The sequence below is a fragment of the Pantherophis guttatus genome, chromosome 10, assembly GCF_059756535.1.
Source record: "Pantherophis guttatus breed Tessera chromosome 10, ASM5975653v1, whole genome shotgun sequence".
NCBI classification, from domain to species: Eukaryota; Metazoa; Chordata; class Lepidosauria; order Squamata; family Colubridae; genus Pantherophis; species Pantherophis guttatus.
The window spans coordinates 17,359,146-17,377,283 of record NC_142072.1 but is presented as its reverse complement, the minus strand read 5'-3'; the positions used below and the strand labels follow the sequence as shown (position 1 = coordinate 17,377,283).

The following is an 18,138-nucleotide window of genomic DNA, read 5'->3' as shown; positions in this document are numbered from 1 at the left end:
ACCCACACAAAAGCAAATCAGAAGATGTTGGTTGTGATGGGTGAGTTCCTTCTGCTTTTGCCTTAGCAGAAAACCTTCTGCATCTCTTCTGAGAGAGAGATTGCTTTTCCCAGACGCTCCAACCTTGAGAGCTGTAGAGAGCTTAACCATGAAGGCCGCTTTGCTCCTTGGTGTCATTCTCTTGATGAGCCTGGTTATGGCTAATGATCAAAGTAAATCTGAAGAAAAGACTGAATCTGGAGCTAAAGTTGAATCGGTGAGTCGAATTAGAATCTTTGGTTATTTCAAACAGCAGGGTTTTATTGGAGGAAATATGTGTTTGGGAACTGGGTACAGGTTTTCAAAGAGCGATATATTTCTGAGATGTTCTACTAAACATGGAAGAACTAATTTCTAAGTAATTTCTAAGACTTCAATGGTTTATGCTTCATATTGGTATTAGTGGGTTTCTACTAAGAATGAAATTTCCCTAAGTTATATAGATCTTACTTGCTGATTGTATGTATGTAGGTATGTATGTAGGTATGTATGTATGTACCATGTTTCCCCAAAAATAAGACCTGGTCTTATATAATTTTTTGCTCCAAAAGATGCATTAAGCCTTATTTTCTGGTTATGTCTTATTTTGGGGAAAATATACTATTTGCGTCTTTCTGGCTGATGATCTTAACTGGGGCTTATTTTGGGGGTAGGGATTATATTACGAGCATCCTGAAAAATCATGCTAGGGCTTATTTTCTAGTTGGGTCTTATTTTCAGGGAAACAGGGTATGTAATTGAAAGCGCCTTGGTAGTACAGGGGTTTAAGGCACCCTGTTATTAAGCTGGTTATTAAGACCAGCTGCCTGCAATTACTGCAGGGTTCGAATCTCGCCAAGGCTCAAGGTTGACTCAGCCTTCCATCCTTTCTAAGGTAGGTAAATTGAGGACCCAGTTGTGGGGGCAATAAGCTGACTTTGTATAAATATACAAAAGGATGAAGGCTATTGCTGAGCACATTGTAAGCCGCCCTGAGTCTTCGGAGAAGGGCGGCATATAAATCAAATTTAAAAAAAAAAAGGGGCATGTACTTCAAAACTGATTTTAGAGAACATTGGCATCCAAGCTGTTTGTAACCCCAAGCAGCCTTTCTAACACATGCTGCATTGTGATTTCTACTGACATAATTGTATTTTTATTTAAGACTGGGTAGATGATAGATGGATAGAATGAATGATAGATGGATGGAATGAATGATAGATGGATGGGATGTATAGATGGATGGGATGTATAGATAGATGATAGATAGATAGATAGATAGATAGATAGATAGATAGATAGATAGATAGATAGATGATAGATAGATAGAAAGATACCAACCTGTCTACCATCCTATTGTGATTGCTAGTTGGCCATTGAAAACTCCTTCTATTTCTGTATCTTTCAGGGGAAAACCTGTTCAAAGTTTGTAGATAAAATAGCATAATCCTCTGAAGCATACTATAAATAAGGTGATCCTTATGTATAAGGATCAAAGATAATGACCACAGTCAGTTGGCAAAAATTGGCATCGCTTCATTCCAGTTTCCAGAGGGAATCCTGTTAAATTTTTGCAAGTGCCTCAAATTGTATTCTCCCGTTTGAACTATTCTCCCTTCTTTTTTCCCCAACTTTTCTGCTCCTCCTTCCTCTTTTCTATGTCTGTTCTCCATGGGTTGATTGGAGCATCCTCCCTAGTGGGTTTTTACAAGCAGACTATACCAACCAGGGCTTCCTTTTTGGGCATCAGAAACCTACGCTACAGCATGGTTTTTTCCTCTCTATTTCTTTGCTGCCATCTGGTGGCCATTCCAACTTTTGGATGCTTAGTCCAGTCCAGTAAAGTTACTTGGCAATTATTTTGACTTAACTGAGCACAAATTCATCTGTCTACCTGCTGGGGTCAACCTTTGGGTTTTTTGTTTTTTTTTTGCTTTAATTTATATGCCACCCTTCTCCGGAGACTCAGGGCGGCTTACAATGCGTTAAGCAATAGCCTTCATACTTTTGTATATTTTATACAAAGTCAGCTTATTGCCCCCACAATCTGGGTCCTCATTTCACCTACCTTTGAAAGGATGGAAGGCTGAGTCAACCTTGAGCCTGGTGAGATTTGAACTTGCAGAAATTGCAAGCAGCAGATGTTAATAACAGTGCTTTAGTCCACTGTACTACAGGCTCTTCTGTAGTAAAAATAATTAAAATAATGTATGCCATATGGATTACTAAGAGAACCAGGTTTCTTCCTCTTTTTTTCTGCCTTAACGTATCTCATAAAAACAGCAGCCGTGATGCTTTGTATTCTGTCTGCCCAAACATACACAGTTCCTTTTCGGCACATATATTTATGTAGAATACATGGCATTTAGCAGAGAACACTGGAGGGCTTACCCAAGCCATGATGACTTACTCTCTCCTCGTTGCTTATAAAGGAATATTTACCATTATCTTAACCAACTTTCAAAGCAGGCTGCTTTGGAGCCAAATCATCCTCTGACGACATAATAACAGGCTGTTTCCAGAGATGGTCATACTTTAAGAGTTAGAAACTTAGCTGACAGCAATTAAATTCTAGGAAACTCATCCTGACTCAAAATTCATTTCTTACAAAAACTCAAACAAAATTTCTTTCTAGTGCGCTGCTTTTCCAGCAATTAAATTCAGCATCTTGGAAAGCAATATGTCTTCATAATTATTTTATTTAAACAATGTGCTGTGGTCCTTAAAAAAAAACCATCACATTGGCTGTGTTCCTGTAACACGTAGCCAAACACATTATCTTATAGTGGTGACTGTAATGAGATCATTTGGGTTTGATTAAGCTGTAGTAATTTATAAAATATGAATCCTGGTTTACAACCCTAAGACTGAAGAAGGAATGGGGTATCATGAGCAATAAATTGAAATGAAAAGGATCTATTTGCTATTATTTTAGATACATACCTATATATGGTATGATTTGCCTTTCACTTTTGGAGAGGAACAAGAAGTAACCCCATTGTCTTCATTAACTTTCAGTTCCCCAGGTTTAACCCGCTAGATGATACACAGAAAAAACACTCATTTCCTCACAGCAAGTGTCACTTAATAATTTATTCAATGACTCATTTGACCTCAATCTGCAATTTCTTCAGTTTTATTCTAAATGTTCAAGATTTGTTGTATGCAATGCCTGCATTTTTTAAAACATTATGTTTACGCACACTGCAACTACTGTCATTTTAAAAATTATTTAATCTGGTGGTTCCTATTCCATTCCATTCTTCCATTTTATAACTGAAGTGTGGTGTGCACATACACCATCCCCCCCCCTTATTCAGCCATATCCAATTCTCAGGCTATCTGGACAGATCCCTGCAGTTTTCTTTGCAAGGATTTTCAGACGTGGTTCCTGGGTTCCTAGAGAATGTGACTGGCTGCCCTTATGCCTAAGGCTGGACTACCACTCACCATCTCCCAGTTTCTACTGGTAGCCTGGTGGTTTAATTACTACTCCAAACTAGTTTGTCACACATTCTTCATTTAATTTCATTAAATTAAATTTCAGGTGGAAGGCTAATTTGACCAAACAAGCAGGCTTCACATGCTTTGCTTTTCCCTTCATTTTATTTTATTTATTATTTATTATTAAATTTATTTTATTTATTTATTTATTATTAAAATGCCATTTTATTTTAGCTCTCTGACTTGTCTTGATTCCATTAAAGAAAAAAATAGAGATCGGAACACATCAGGGCACTAAAGGCAGTGGTGGGATTCAACCACTTCTCACCACTTCGGGAGAACCGGTTGTTAACTTTCTGAGCAGTTTGGTGAACTGGTTGTTGGAAGAAATCATTAGGGCAGAGAACCGGTTGTTAAATTATTTGAATCCCACCACTGACTAAAGGCATTGGAGAATCCCGTGTAAGGTGAAGTGTTTCTGTCCTCTGCCCTGCCTAATAGCAGTGTTCCAATATTTGAGGGGCTGCCACAAAGAAGAGCGGGATCAACCCATTCTCCAAAGCATCTGAAGGCAAGACAAGAAACAATGGGTGTCACCAAGGAGAGAAGCAACCTAGGAGGTATTTCCTGACAGTTAGAACAATTAATCAGTGGAACTGCTTGGATGGAATCTAATCAAGGAGAGAAAGAACCCGGAATTAAGGAGAAACTTACTAACAGTGAGGACAATTAATCAGTGGAACAGCTTGCCTTCATAAAATCATGGGCACTCTACCACTGGAGGTTTTTAAGAAGAGACTAGACAGTCACTTATCTGAAATAGTATAGGTTCTCCTGCTTGAGGAGGGGCTGGACTAGAAGACCTCCAAGGTCCCTTCCAGCGCTATTCTATTCTATTCTATGCTATTCTATTCAGTTGATTAATTTTCCTTTAGAATCAGCTAAGCACAGCAGCCATGATTAATGTTGCTTTTTTCTTTTTTTGTACAATAAGATGTGTTTACTGGGTTCTTCAAAAAAAAAAAGAAACTTAACAAATCATTTGGTATCAGGATAGCAGAAGCAAATGCCATTGCTGTTATTGCTAGGCTAAAAATTAGAAAGTCAGCACGCTTGCAGTATCTAATTTACAGTAGAGTATCAAGATTACCATAGTTATGTTGTATTTCACCCTTAAAAAATGGGAAGGAAGGAACAGGTGCAGGCCAACTTTCCTCAAGATTTGATCTTCCAGACCTGCTAAATTTTACCAACATGATCAAACGCTACTATTCTGGGCGTTAAATTTAATCAACGCAGCATTCTCCGACGTTGGTAAAGCATGGCATGATCACGGAGCAGATAAATGTTACTTCTGTACAAATAAACCAATTCATATTGCTGCCCAAAAGGAGGCATTTATAAAGCTATAAAAAGGGACGCGGTGGCTCAGTGGCTAAGCTATACTGAGCTTGTCAATTGAAAGGTCGGCAGTTCAGTGGTTCGAATCCCTAGTGCTGCATAACGGGGTGAGCTCCCGTTCCTTGTCCCAGCTTCTGCCAACCTAGCAGTTCGAAAGCCCATAAAAAATGCAAGTAGAAAAATAGGGACCACCTTTGGTGGGAAGGTAACAGCGTTCCGTGCGCCTTTGGCGTTTAGTCATGCCGGCCACATAACCACGGAGACATCTTCGGACAGAGCTGGCTCTTCAGCTTTGAAACGGAGAAGAGTACTGCCCCCTAGAGTCAGGAACGACTAGCACATATGTGCGAGGGGAACCTTTACCTTTAAAACCTAGCTGGTCTGCTGCATTACACCAAATGTTGCTTATTTTTAAAAATCATCATTATCATCATTATTATTATATTTATGTTGCTCTGGGTTACTGCCAAACAGCCTTATAAAGTACATTAGGCTGAATCCAAAACCCAACACAACAGAAGAGATAATTCTAAGATTTTCATGGACCATCTGACTGATGATTTGATTGTGGACCACTTACCCTATAACACTTGAATTGAGTCCAAATCTAAAACTTCTGAGCATTAAATCATATATATGCTCACAACGAAGATTATACAATCTATTAAAGTTTGGCCAACTTCTTTAGAATTCAGGTACAATTGTGCAGCCTTCTGAGAGGCTGAGAGGCTAGATACCTCTTGCTCTCTCAAAATGTCATTGATTTCAGCATGGTCTGAGATTTCAGTATTTCTTTTTTATCCAAGAACTTTATTTTAACATTTTAGAGAATGTCTGCTCAGATTAATTCAAAATTCGAACCTAACTAATTCTACCGTTCTAGGTTTGGGGTGACATTCGTTTCCTTGGAGATACATGTCTTAAAACATTGCTTTCAGCTTTTTCTGCATTTCCTTTTCTGTGCACTAAAATAAGATGCAGGAGCAGGCACTCTTTAGGCAGGAAGAGGAAACCATAATTTTGTAAGTGTAGCCAACAGGTTTCTTCAAGTTCTAATTTGTCCGTTGCAATGGTTGCATTGGTTTAACTGATAACTTGAACAACTGGTGCCAGGATCTGGGCAAGGTGGAACACAACACATTATGAAAGTATAAACAGAAATTTAATTAACCCTTGGAACACAATGAGACAAAGTTAGGAGGTCTGTGGACGAGCAAGTCATGGAGACAATGGGGACAAAGGATGTCTTACGCAGGCATTCCCTGTGCAGCTTCTAACCAAAATTCTTCCCAAAGGAATCATGCGTGTTTTCAGGTTCCAGTTAAGATTCATGGAGTCATTTGACCCAGGGAGAGGGTGATTCACAACAATCTGCTTTTTCCACAATTTTTCCCATGTATCTACCTGCTTTGAAGATCTTTATGTATTTTCTAGATACAGTGAGATTTGGAGAGTTTGAAGCACAGGGAGTTTTGAAGCCAGAATGCATTTAGATGTTCTTTTTCAGACCTTTCTTAAAATGCGAAATGAACTCTTGAGTTGAGTGGCACACCCTCTTCCTCTTTGTGATTTGGATCTATCTGTCCTGCAGTCAGCGTCCGCCTAGATTTTTCGCTTTAATGGAGTGGCTTAAAGGGAACCCTAAAAGATATCCTTTCCATATACAATGGTACCTCGATACCAGAGATGGGTTTCAGCAGGTTCTGACCGGTTCTGGAGAACCGGTAGCGGAAATTTTGAGTAGTTCAGAGAAGCGGTAGTAAAAATTCTGACTGGCCCCGCCCACATCTATTCTCTGCCTCCCGAGTCCCAGCTGATCGGGAGGAAATGGGGATTTTGCAGTAACTTTCTCCTGGAGTAGGGAGGGAATGGAGATTTTACAGTATCCTTCCCTTGGAGTGGGGTGGGAATGGAGATTTTACAGTATCCTTCCCCTGCCATGCCCACCAAGCCACGCCCACAGAACCAGTAGTAAAAAAATTTGAAACCCACCACTGCACGATACTCCTACCTAATTGGTTCCGGGATGAGTACCAAAAACAATGAGTACCAAACAATTTTCCCCCCATAAGGAATAATGTCATGAGTCACAAGGCAGCCGACACTGACATGTGCTAGCTTGTGTATTGACTTCCAAACAAACGCTGAATATCAGGACAAAATTTTCTTGTCAAAATGCATTGAGTACCAAACGTGATGAGTTTCAAAGCAGTTGAGTACCAAGGTATCACTGTATCTCCTATTAAAATTTCTTTTCTGGGTTTTTTTTAATGCCTTTGCTTCTCCAATCATATTAGAATATTATAGGTATTGCTAGGAGGGGAGGAGGAACAGATGTTAACGATATTTCGGAATAAATGTTCCGTGTTCTTCTATTTTGCATACGTTGTTATTTATTTCGTTGTTATTTTTATTTTTTAAATTTTGCATGCCTCCCATCTCACTTTCCAAAGCTACTCTGAATGGTCTGAAGATCTTACCTCTCTACCCTGGTGGGATACATAGATGTCAAAATCATGTATATATACAGGACAAACACATATTCCAGCTCTGTGAAAGGGGACACGTGTCAGTGAATAAAATAATTGTTAAGTGTTCAGGTTTCTGCATGCCCTATTTGACCCAATATAAAACATCTTTCTCAATTTCTCTTTCAGCAAAACAGGACAGGTATTCTTACTAAGTCTACTGGCATAATGGTGTCTGAGAGCCCAGTCTTCTTTTTGTTGCCACTGATGTGGATGGTGATCCATCTTCTTCACATTTAATGAACCTGAAGCTTCACTTTTCAGGAGAACATGAAGGTCCATCAGTCCTACCCAAGTTTAAGAAAGGGAGCTCCTTTCCATTCCTAACAGCTTAATAGTCCAGCCGGCTTCCTGCTCTTGCTGCAATATTAGTCCAACATGTTGGACTATCCATGATTTCACTGCATCGGCCAACTAAACAGGGAAATGAAAAGAAAGCCAGGGAAATATCTGATGTCAATCCTCAAGTGCATGCATTTGTTTGCAATATGACTGTCACTGTTCAGAGGAAATCTGGCATAAGAGGAGTTATGAAATATCTCAGACGCCTCTTCTGCTCCTGAGAGAGATAATCCAGATCATACTTTCCTTACAATATCCTTTTGCAGAGCTGTCTAAAGATGGACATTAGCCACAGATGCCTGTAATCATGTCTCATCCATTATGGTGTCCATCCTACTGATGCTCTTTTATATTTGGTCTCCCAAGCAACGATGATGTCACCTCTGGAGAAACGATTATATCTTTTCCCATGAATCTGCCTTGTGAGAATCCTTCTCTTGTCTCAAAGAAAGAAGTAACTCCTCTACCCAGAAGGCTTCATCTTGATGAGCTTCATCACTTCAAGATAAGAATACCAGTTGTTGTACAGTAAAGCAACATCTAGCGTGGTGGTTCCACCAGATTATCCTTTTTTAACAGGACAGGAGAGGACAATTGTTCATCAGACTGGAAGTAACGAAACATACAGAATGTCTTTGATTGTAACTGCATCTGCCTATGTGTGAAATGTAATTAGGTTTTTTTGCATTTGCCCATTTACAGAAAACAGCCCAAAGTTAAAATAATAACACAAGATACAAGTTTGTTTTATAAATTGGTTGCTGTTACCTTCTGTAATATACGTGCAGGTTGATTTCAATAAAAGCTTTTTGGCTAGCTGGCAATTTTGTCTTTTTTAATTGTCTGGGCTATTTAAGAAAATCCTCCAAGGCAAGGTTGCTGGGTTAGCTTTACAGAAGAGCAAAATAATGGCGAATTCTTTGAAGAGAGTAGCGCAAAGACGGGGGAAACCCTGGATGATGGATTTCATTGCATATATATATCAGTCTGATCTCACCTTATAAAACTCAATTTCTAAATTCTTTGGGCAACTCATAGGGACATAAAAAGATTTGGCTGAGTAGAAAGAGACTACTATGTCCTATCACTTGGACCAGTGGTAGAATTAAAAAAAAAATTATTACTGGTTCTGTGGGCGTGGCTTGGTGGACATGGCTTGGCGGGCATGGCAGGGGAAGGACACTGCAAAATCTCCATTCCCACCCCACTCCTGGGGGAAGGATACTGCAAAATCCCCATTCCCACCCCACTCCAGGGGAAGGATACTGCAAAATCCCCATTCCCTCCCCACTCCTGGGGAAGGATACTGCAAAATCTCCATTCCCACCCTACTCCAGGGGAAGGATACTGCAAATCCCCATTCCCTCCCCACTCCTGGGGAAGGATACTGCAAAATCTCCATTCCCACCCTACTCCAGGGGAAGGATACTGCAAAATCCCCATTCCCACCCTACTCCAGGGGAAGGATACTGCAAATCCCCATTCCCTCCCCACTCACTCCTGGGGGAAGGATATTGCAAAATTTCCATTCCCACCCCACTCTGGGGCCAGTCAGAGGTGGTATTTGCTAGTTCTCCAAACTACTCAAAATTTCTGCTACTGGTTCTCCAGAACCTGTCAGAACCTGCTGGATTTCACGCCTGACTTGGACTCTATAGTCCCCTATAGTATTTACCTTATTTAAGCAGCTGTGTCTCCATTGGCTCACATTAAGCCTGTGGTTTACTTTTTCATCTTTGGCAAGTTTAAAATGTGTGGACTCACAGCAAAGCAAAACTGGCTGGGGAATTCTGGGATTTGAAGTCCACACATCTTGCTAAGGTTGAGAAACACTGGTTAAACACCAAGATCTTTTTCATGTATGAACTAGATCTCTCTTCCCCTTCCTATGTTTTTTCACCCCTTCTTCTTCTTGTGCCATATCTGTCATGGAACGTTGGCGATCATGCTGGTGATTTTTCAACCCAGAAGCAGAATTTCATATATTTTTTCCTGCTAAATTTTATCTTGTTGTTTTTATTGGCCATTCTGGGTCTTTCTGAATATTCTCTTTCTCTTCCAAAGTGTTGCTCCTTACTCTTCATTTTACAACATCAGCAAGTCTGATAACCATTTCCTCAACTCCTTCATCCAGGCCGTTAATAAAAATGTGCCCATTGTGTCATTTCATTCAATACTGCTCTTCAAGCTGATGTGGAGTTATTTATTAAGTATGCATAAAACCAGTATACGTAAAAAGTAAGTATACATAAATGAATCCATTGGGATGGCGGTCATCCTTGCAAGCATTAATACAATTAATACAATTGAGCGAGTCCAGAGGTATTTCACGAGAAGAGTCCTCCACTCCTCTGCTCACAACAGAATCCCTTATGCCATCAGGCTTGAAATTTTGGGATTAGACAGTTTAGAACTATGCCGCCTTCGGTCTGACCTAAGTGTAGTAAACAAAATTATCTGCTACAACATCCTACATGTCAATGGCTACTTCAGCTTCAACCTAAACAACACATAAGCACACAACAGATACAAACTCAAGGTAAACTGCTCCAAACTCAATTGCAGAAAATAGGACTTCAGTAACAGAGTGGTCAATGCCTGGAATGCACTACCTGACTCTGTGGTTTCTTCCCCAAACCCCCATAACTTTAGCCTCAGACTGTCTACTGTTGACCTCACCCAGTGGGTTTCAAATCCCATCGCTATTAGTTTGCTTGTGGGCGCTCGTGCGTGTGTGCAACTCTTCTGCGCATGCACAGAGACATCTGGGCGGGTGGGCGGAGCCTCCCGCTGCCGCCATTACTGGTTGTCCTGATCCGAGGCGAACCAGCAACACACCACTGAACTCACCCCATTCCTAAGAGGTCTGAAAGGGGCGTGCATAAGTGCACCTACTTGCCTAACCATCCCTGTCCTAATGTCCCATTTATTCGTATCCTTATCCTGTATTCATAATCATATTTATACTTATATCTGTTATCTTATATGTGTTTGACAAATAAATAAAATAAATAAATAAAAAGGCAGAGTGTCCTATAGTGTGCAAGCCCTTTTAGCAATTCTTTGCAAAGGAAAGGAGCCTGGATAGCTCTGCCGACTAAAAGCACTGTAATTTAACACCAGCTGTCTGCAATTAAAGTAAATTCGAATCTCGCCAGGCTCAAGGTTGACTCAGCCTTCCATCCTTTCTAAGGTAGGTAAATTGAGGACCCAGTTTGTGGGGGCAATAAGCTGACTTTGTATAAAATATACAAAAGGATGAAGGCTATTGCTTAGCGCATTGTAAGCCGCCCTGAGTCTCTGGAGAAGGGCGGCATATAAATCAAATTAAAAAAAAAAAAAAAGGCCCTGCCTGCTTTTCAGCTCCAGGCAGAAGGATTTACAGGGTCTCCTTCCCCCATTTTGTTTTTATTTCTATTTGTAGATCCAAGCAATTCCTGAGTCTCTATTTCAATGGTGTTCAAGCTCTTCTTTTTTTAGCAATTCTTTCATGCAAAATTGCTGCTTGCCTTTTCAGGACACATGTTTATATTTATTTGTATTTGTAGTATTAGCAGTATTTTTTGTATTTGTATTTGTCAGGCATTTATCTGGAATAGCATAGGGTCCCCTGCCTGAGCGGGGGGTTTGACGAGAAGACCTCCAAGGGCCCTTCCAGCTCTACGTTCTATTAGAACTCAAAGAGGGGGTCAATATTTCTTCTCCTCCAGTCTTCCAAGACTTCACCAATTTCTGGAGACAGCCTTGTATCCTAATATTTAATTTGTATATATGTCTTTGGACTCACTGTCCAAAAAAAAAAGACTCACTGGAGAAGAGCCTAATGCTGGGAACGATTGAGGGCAAGAGAAGAAGGGGACGACAGAGAACGAGGTAGCTGGATGGAGTCACTGAAGCAGTCGGCATGAGCTTAAATGGACTCCAGGGGATGGTAGAGGACAGGAAGGCCTGGAGGAATGTTGTCCATGGGGTCGCGATGGGTCGGACACGACTTCGCAACAACGAATGTCCTCGGAGGCACCCTGATTAGCTATTTTACATTTTCAGGAGACTGGCGTATCCCACTAACAATAAAAACACAATCCAGAAATTAATGTTATTTCAGATTTTAGCCCGAAACATGTCACTATTGTTAACACAAATTTGCTTCGCCTTTTTTTTTCCCACCTAATTTATTGACTGTGTTCCTACTTAAGTAGGCAAAAAAAAAAAACACAATGCTATTGTGAGGTGTGGGGTTTTTTGCAAACGTTCTGCAGCTTCTGAGGGTGTCAAGATGAATTAGAACACCTGCTCATTTCACAGAGCCTCCTCACTCCTAGTGACAGCCGCAAAGCCTACATCGCTGGTAATCTTACACCCACCGGAGCTGAATAATGCACCGTTCAGGAAGTGGGTAATTTTTCTATCTTCAGATTTTATCACCACCGATTCATGGAGACAGCACTGAGAGGGGAAGGGAGTGCATTCAACCCGCTTGTTTTGTGACTGTGTGTGTACATGGGTCTCTGGTGCTGATTTCTTAGGTTGGAGACAAAATTCCTACCGTTGGAATTTTATGTTCAGCTGCAAAGTAAAATGGGAAAGATTGAAGAAATTTAAGAAAAGAGGCAGATACCCTAAGCCAGTGTTTCTCAACCTTGGTAGCTTGAAGATGGGTGGACTTCAAATCCCAGAATCCCCCAGCCAGCAGCGCTGGCTGGGGGATTCTGGGAGTTGAAGTCCACCCATCTTCAAGCTACCAAAGTTGAGAAACACCGCCCTAAACACTAGCATAATACACTGGAGGTTTCTCTTTGGCACTTGTTTTTGTTTTAACGTTCAAAACAGGATGTCTGTGTGTGTCCCTCGCCCACTCTACTGTGATACATCATGCTCCGTTGCCTACAAAACATGTGAACTGATGTTTCAGATAAAGATAGGAAGCCATTTCCTGTTCTCTACCACAGACTGCTTAACTCAGTCCTTACCTGTTCACTGCCTTCATAGACACAGTGGGAGAGGAAATGCCACCTGTCAGTTACTTTGATTATCTCCCACCCCACCCCGGTGAACACACACGCACACGGAGTATTAAGCAGCCTCCTTAAGCCCTGGAGGAAAACCTCACAAACTATATAGTCAGGATAGGTCCATCCATAGAGTCATTTCTCATTTTGCACCCAGCCACAATATCAACATGCGCTGACAACATGATATTGCTTCCTGTTGAAAGAAATATCCATCTGGTTCAGTTCCAAGCCAGGAGAAAGGCACAGGAGACAAAATGGAGGCTGATTGGAAAGAGGGTTTGAATGGTGAAGCAGAACCACCAAGCACATGGTTCTGGGTAGCTGACCACATGGAGTTGAGAAAGAACTTGAACTTGAACTTCCTGTTCCTGTGCAAGAACATGTATTCTATTAGGTGTTGTAGGGGTCATAGCTAGGTTGTCCCAGGTTTGGTTGAAGTCTGCTGGGTGATACAATGTCCTTGGTGATTGTGCCATGTGGTGAGCTCTGCTGCTAGATGGGTTAATCCTATTATGTCCTGGAGGGTCATGTCTTAATCCCATCACCCTGGAGCTGGAGGTCTTTTGTCTTGTAGATAGGCTGGCCCAGTCTTTCTTAATGGGCCCCAAATATCTGCTGGGGGCAAGGAGCTGCTCTTTGCCTTGAAAACATGTTTATTATTTTATCATCCAGGGAAATATCATAGTCTGCCTTTTTAATATTTTTCAAAATATTTCATTCTTCTAGGAGTGGGGTAGGTGCTAACTTTCTACACTCCTTCTACTTCATAGCCTAGGTCAGGGATGAGCAAATGTGGCTCTTTTACAACCTGTGGACTTCAACTCCCAGAGTTGAAGTCCACAGGTTGTAAAAGAGCCACATTTTCCCACCCCTGGCCTAGGAGAAAGCCTTAGGGACCCTTAGCTGCATCCTCACACAATAAAATTTGTCTCCTTGTTCCGGTACCATTCAAAATCAATGTCAACATGTTAGACTTTGTCATTCATTAGTTAATGGAGAAATTATGAATATTCAGGGCCTAAAGGGGAGCAGGAATCAGGGACATCCCCTCTACAGCAATGTTTTTGAAGCTTAGCAACTTTAAGATGTGTAGACTTCGACTCCCAGAATTCCCTAGCCCAGTGGTTCTCTCGGCCTTTTCTTCACCATGGACTCCCCATCCCCCCAAAATACCTTTTGTGGCCAAGGACCATGGCTATGGATCTCCAAGACCTAATTCAATATTTAAATCATAACATTTCAAGCCTTCGTGGACCCCCTGTGATGACATCATGGGGCCCCCAGGGATCCACGAACCACAGATTGAGACCACAGATTGATAGCCAATATGCTGGCTGGGGAATTCTGGGAGTTGAAGTCCATACTTCTTAAAAGTTGCTGAGATTGCAAAAGACTGCTCTGCAGGATGCTTCTACAGGAATAGAATTTCTCTACAGCAACATTCCCGAACTGCATTGAGTTCTGTGGGCTCAAGAACAGATGCAAAGGCTTCCATATTCCATCTGTTCAACTGTCTGATCCCTTATGTACTCCATAGGGCCTGTCATAACCTACTCCACATCAAGGACAACCTTGTCCTTCCACATTTGATGCACTTTCTTCCCAGGATCCGGCTGGGATACTGGCCAGAAGTAAACAAGAAAAAGAAAGAGGACATTACACAGCCAATGTGGCTTGCCATGAAATGTCTTCTCCACAGCCATTAAAATGAAGATACTCTTTTGTTTTGGGACCTCAAGCCATGAATGCAATGGGAGATTCTCCTTTTCCTCTGAATGAAGCCCCTGAAAAGTTATTCCAAAGAATTTGGTGGGAATTTGACGGATTTATGAGTCATTTTCAAGACATGCAAATCTAATTAGATGCATTTTTTTCTCATTATTCCTCCACATAGCATTTATGGACACCAATAAGCCAAGTATTCCTCTATGACAGGCATCTCCAACCTTGGCAACTTTAAGACTTGTGGACTTCAACTTCCAGAATTCCTCAGCCAGCAAAGTTGAGGAGCTTTGCTGGCTGAGAAGAGGGAGTCAAGCTATTCTCCAAAGCACCTGAAGGTAGGACAAGAAGTAACGGGTGGAAGCTAATCAAGGAGAGAAGTAACCTAGAACTAAGGAGAAATTTTCTGACAGTTAAAACAATTAATCAGTGGAACAACTTGCCTCCAGAAGTTGTGGATGCTCCAATACTGGAAGTTTTTAAGAAGATGTTGGATAACCATTTATCCAAAGTGTGTAGGGTTTCCTGCCTAAGCAGGGAGTTGGACTAGAAGACCTCCAAGGTCCCTTCCAACTCTGTTATTCTATTCTGTTCTGTTCTGTTCTGTTCTGTTCTGTTCTGTTCTATATTTGTATCTAGTTTCTCACACATTCCTGTGAGGAGCTACTATCTGTTATGGCTCTGCTGCTGAATGGGGCTTTGTGCAATATCCTATGAAAAATTCACCTCCTTAATAGAAGACATGAGAATGGATTTGCCAGCAAAACTGCAACATACAATTCAAAGCAAACATTGCCCTCCAAATGGCTGAAACTATGATGAGACCCAATTATTTCTGTAACTCACTGTAACCTTCCACCAAGGCTTTGAAAAATCAAAGAGTCTGTTTAATGATAGACAGAAATATAGATGATCTACAGCAGCTCCATACAAAACAAACCTTTTATTCACCTTTGGATAATGTTTGGGCCCCCAGCTAATTATCAGTAACTTTTTCTTTGTGGACATGTTTTGTATATTTTATGTCCTTACAGGTAATTTGTCCTCAGATTTTAATATTATTGATCCGCTGCGGGAAGATTTCAGATACGCAGTGCATGCAATAAAGTGAAAAATATATTTCTGAGCAAGACGAATTCTGCAAGAAAGAGTAGGGGGGAAAAAATTCTAAATGGAAAAGCACTGTAGAAAGATTTTAATCTTGCTATAGGAGATGTTTGTTAGCCTTTATTTCTGCCAAGAGAGATGCTATAAAGTGCCTAACCTTTTTCATAACCCTGTATATAGTATTTCCATGCTCATCATATGCCTGGAGCCTATTTCAGTGGGAAATAAAAGAATCATACAAATCCACCAGAGAGAGATAAGTTTATAAAAGCATCTTATGTTACATAGATACATAAATAGAATTTTTAAAGGTAGGAAGGCCTCTTTCCCTTGGGAAAAAAAAGAGTAAAAGGCACAAGCATGATTGTGCATGCCTATATATGTATATGTATGTATAGGTTTTTATGTTAATTGAATTTCTCTTTAAATATCCAATCCAGCTGGGATGCCTCTTCCTGCTTGAGTCCCAGCCCTGTCAACGGTGAATAACTCACCTCTTCGAATTGTGCAATAATCTGTACTTTGGAAAGCATCACTCTGGGCAGCTAAAAAAAAAAAAAAGAGTATAGAAGGAAGAAAATGTCCAGTGCAAACCGACTGAGAAAGTCAGTCTCAGATCTGTGTCATTAAACAATTGTGCTTTTTTTTCCAGACTGTGAGCTTTAGAAAAGGACAGGTGGCTTAGCTTGACCAAAAAACACGGTTAATCTTTTCCAACCCAAACATGACTTGCAAGACGAGCTCTTGTTTTTGCTCCCGATCCCCTTCCTGCCTTCTTCACATCACTTGAACATCCCAAATCTGCGTGGGTCTCTCTTCAGAGGAATCCCAGAGGACAGCGTGATCCTGGTCGTAGGTTCTGCCTCCTGCAAGAAAGGCGGAAAGGAGTGAGTGTGCGTGGGAAAGAAGCAACGGGAAGTTGTACGTAAACAACAAGGCGCAATGTGGGAGATCAAATTCTTCCGGTATCAGTTTCAATTTTTTCCAATCTAGGTAGTCCTCCACTTACAAACAAAATTGAGCCCAACATTTCTGTTGCTAAGCGAGTCATTTGTTAAGCTTTTCGAGAAGAGATTGGACTGCCATTTGTCAGAAATGGTGTGGGGTCTCCTGCTTGGGTGAGTGTGGGGGGGGGTTGGACTAGATGACCAATAAGGTCCCTTCCAACTCTGTTAATCTGTGAAGTGAGTTTTGACCCTGTTTTACGATCTTCCTTGCCACACTTGTTAAGGGAATCACTGCAGATGTTAAGTTAATAACCCGGTTGCTAAGTGAATCTGGCTTCCCCATTGATTTTATTTGCCAGAAGGTCGCAAAAGGGAATCCCACGACCACCGGGACATTGGAACTGTCATAAATACGAACCAGTTGCCAAGCGTCCGAATTTTGATCACATGACCACGGGGATGGTGCAATGGCTGTAAGAGTGAAAAATGGTCCTAACTCCCCCCCCCCCACTTTTTTCCCCCAGTGATGTTGTAACTTCGAATGATCACGAAACAAACTTTTGTAAGTCAAGAACTCCCTGTATTTTTCTTTAGGTTGCTTGCTCTACCCAACTTGAACTCTGCCACAGGACCTGCTGCAGTGACGGGCACTGTATGGCCCAATTGTGTTAGGATTTGGCGGGGAGGGGGTCACTATTCTCCTCACCTCCCAAGAGATACAACAGATCCCTAGATTCCCTAGGATTGTTGGATTGTGGTGTCTGACTTTGCTGAATCCCACGCTCACATTAATGCAAGAGAAGGAGGTGTCCTGATCTAGGCTTCCCCAGCAGCACAAATCCAAGTCCTCGTCCCGATAAATGCCTTTTATTTAATTTACAGTGAATTCCTCTCCAGCAAAGTCTTTCCTCTCCCACAGTCTTTCAAGATAGTTCACAACCACCGACCTCTATAAGGCTTGGAGAGTGGCCAGGCCGAGATCTTTCAGACCAGTGGTGGGTTGCTATTGGTTCACCCCGGTTCAGGCAAACCGGTGGCGGCGGTGGCAGGAGGCTCCGCCCACCTGTTTGGAGGCTTCTGCGCATGCGCAGAAGTGTTGTGCATGGGCGCAAGCGCACGCGTGCCCATGAGTGAACCGGTAGCAATGGGTTTTGAAACCCGCCCCTGTTTCAGACACTGCAATATTTGGCAATAATGCAGAAATGAACTACCGTATTTTTCGGAGCATAAGACACACCTTTTTCCCCCCAAAAAGAGGGTGAAAATCTGGGTGCATCTTATACTCCGAATGTAGCCCTGCCCGGCTTCTCAAACGGAGGTTTCAGAAGCTGAAAAAAGCATCAGAAACGAAGCTTCAGAAAAGAAGCCCCCAAACTCAGAGGCTTTTTTTCTGAAGCTCTGTTTCGGAGGCTTTCAGAGACAGATTTTTTTTTTTTTTTCTGAAACAGGGTTTCTGTTAGGTTCAGCTTGTAGCTTACTCCTAACTTGTTGGTCAGGCAATATATCTGTTTCTTTAAGAAACAACTGAGCCACGTAATCAGGGTTTGCTGAACCCTGTAATTAGGCCACAGTGAATAAATAAGCAGCGCAGAGAAGCGTTCTTGTTCTTGATTGATC

At 41.5% G+C, this 18,138-nt stretch overlaps 1 protein-coding gene and 1 long non-coding RNA gene across 3 annotated transcripts in view; one reads left to right on the top strand and one right to left on the bottom strand.

Moving 5' to 3' along the window:
* LOC117663401 (uncharacterized) lies at positions 1-8,557 on the top strand. The gene is made up of 2 exons (XR_004590686.3): positions 1-256; positions 7,521-8,557. It is a non-coding gene; the product is annotated as an uncharacterized LOC117663401 (long non-coding RNA).
* Positions 8,558-15,818: 7,261 nt separating this feature from the next.
* Positions 15,819-18,138, bottom strand: part of CRYBG2 (crystallin beta-gamma domain containing 2) — a 70,859-nt gene continuing 68,539 nt past the window's right edge. For both annotated transcript variants that reach the window (XM_034413539.3, XM_034413540.3), the window contains exon 20: positions 15,819-16,440. In XM_034413539.3, coding sequence (XP_034269430.3) covers positions 16,352-16,440 — 89 coding nt within the window. In that variant the 3' untranslated portion in view covers positions 15,819-16,351. The remainder of the gene's footprint in view (positions 16,441-18,138) is intronic.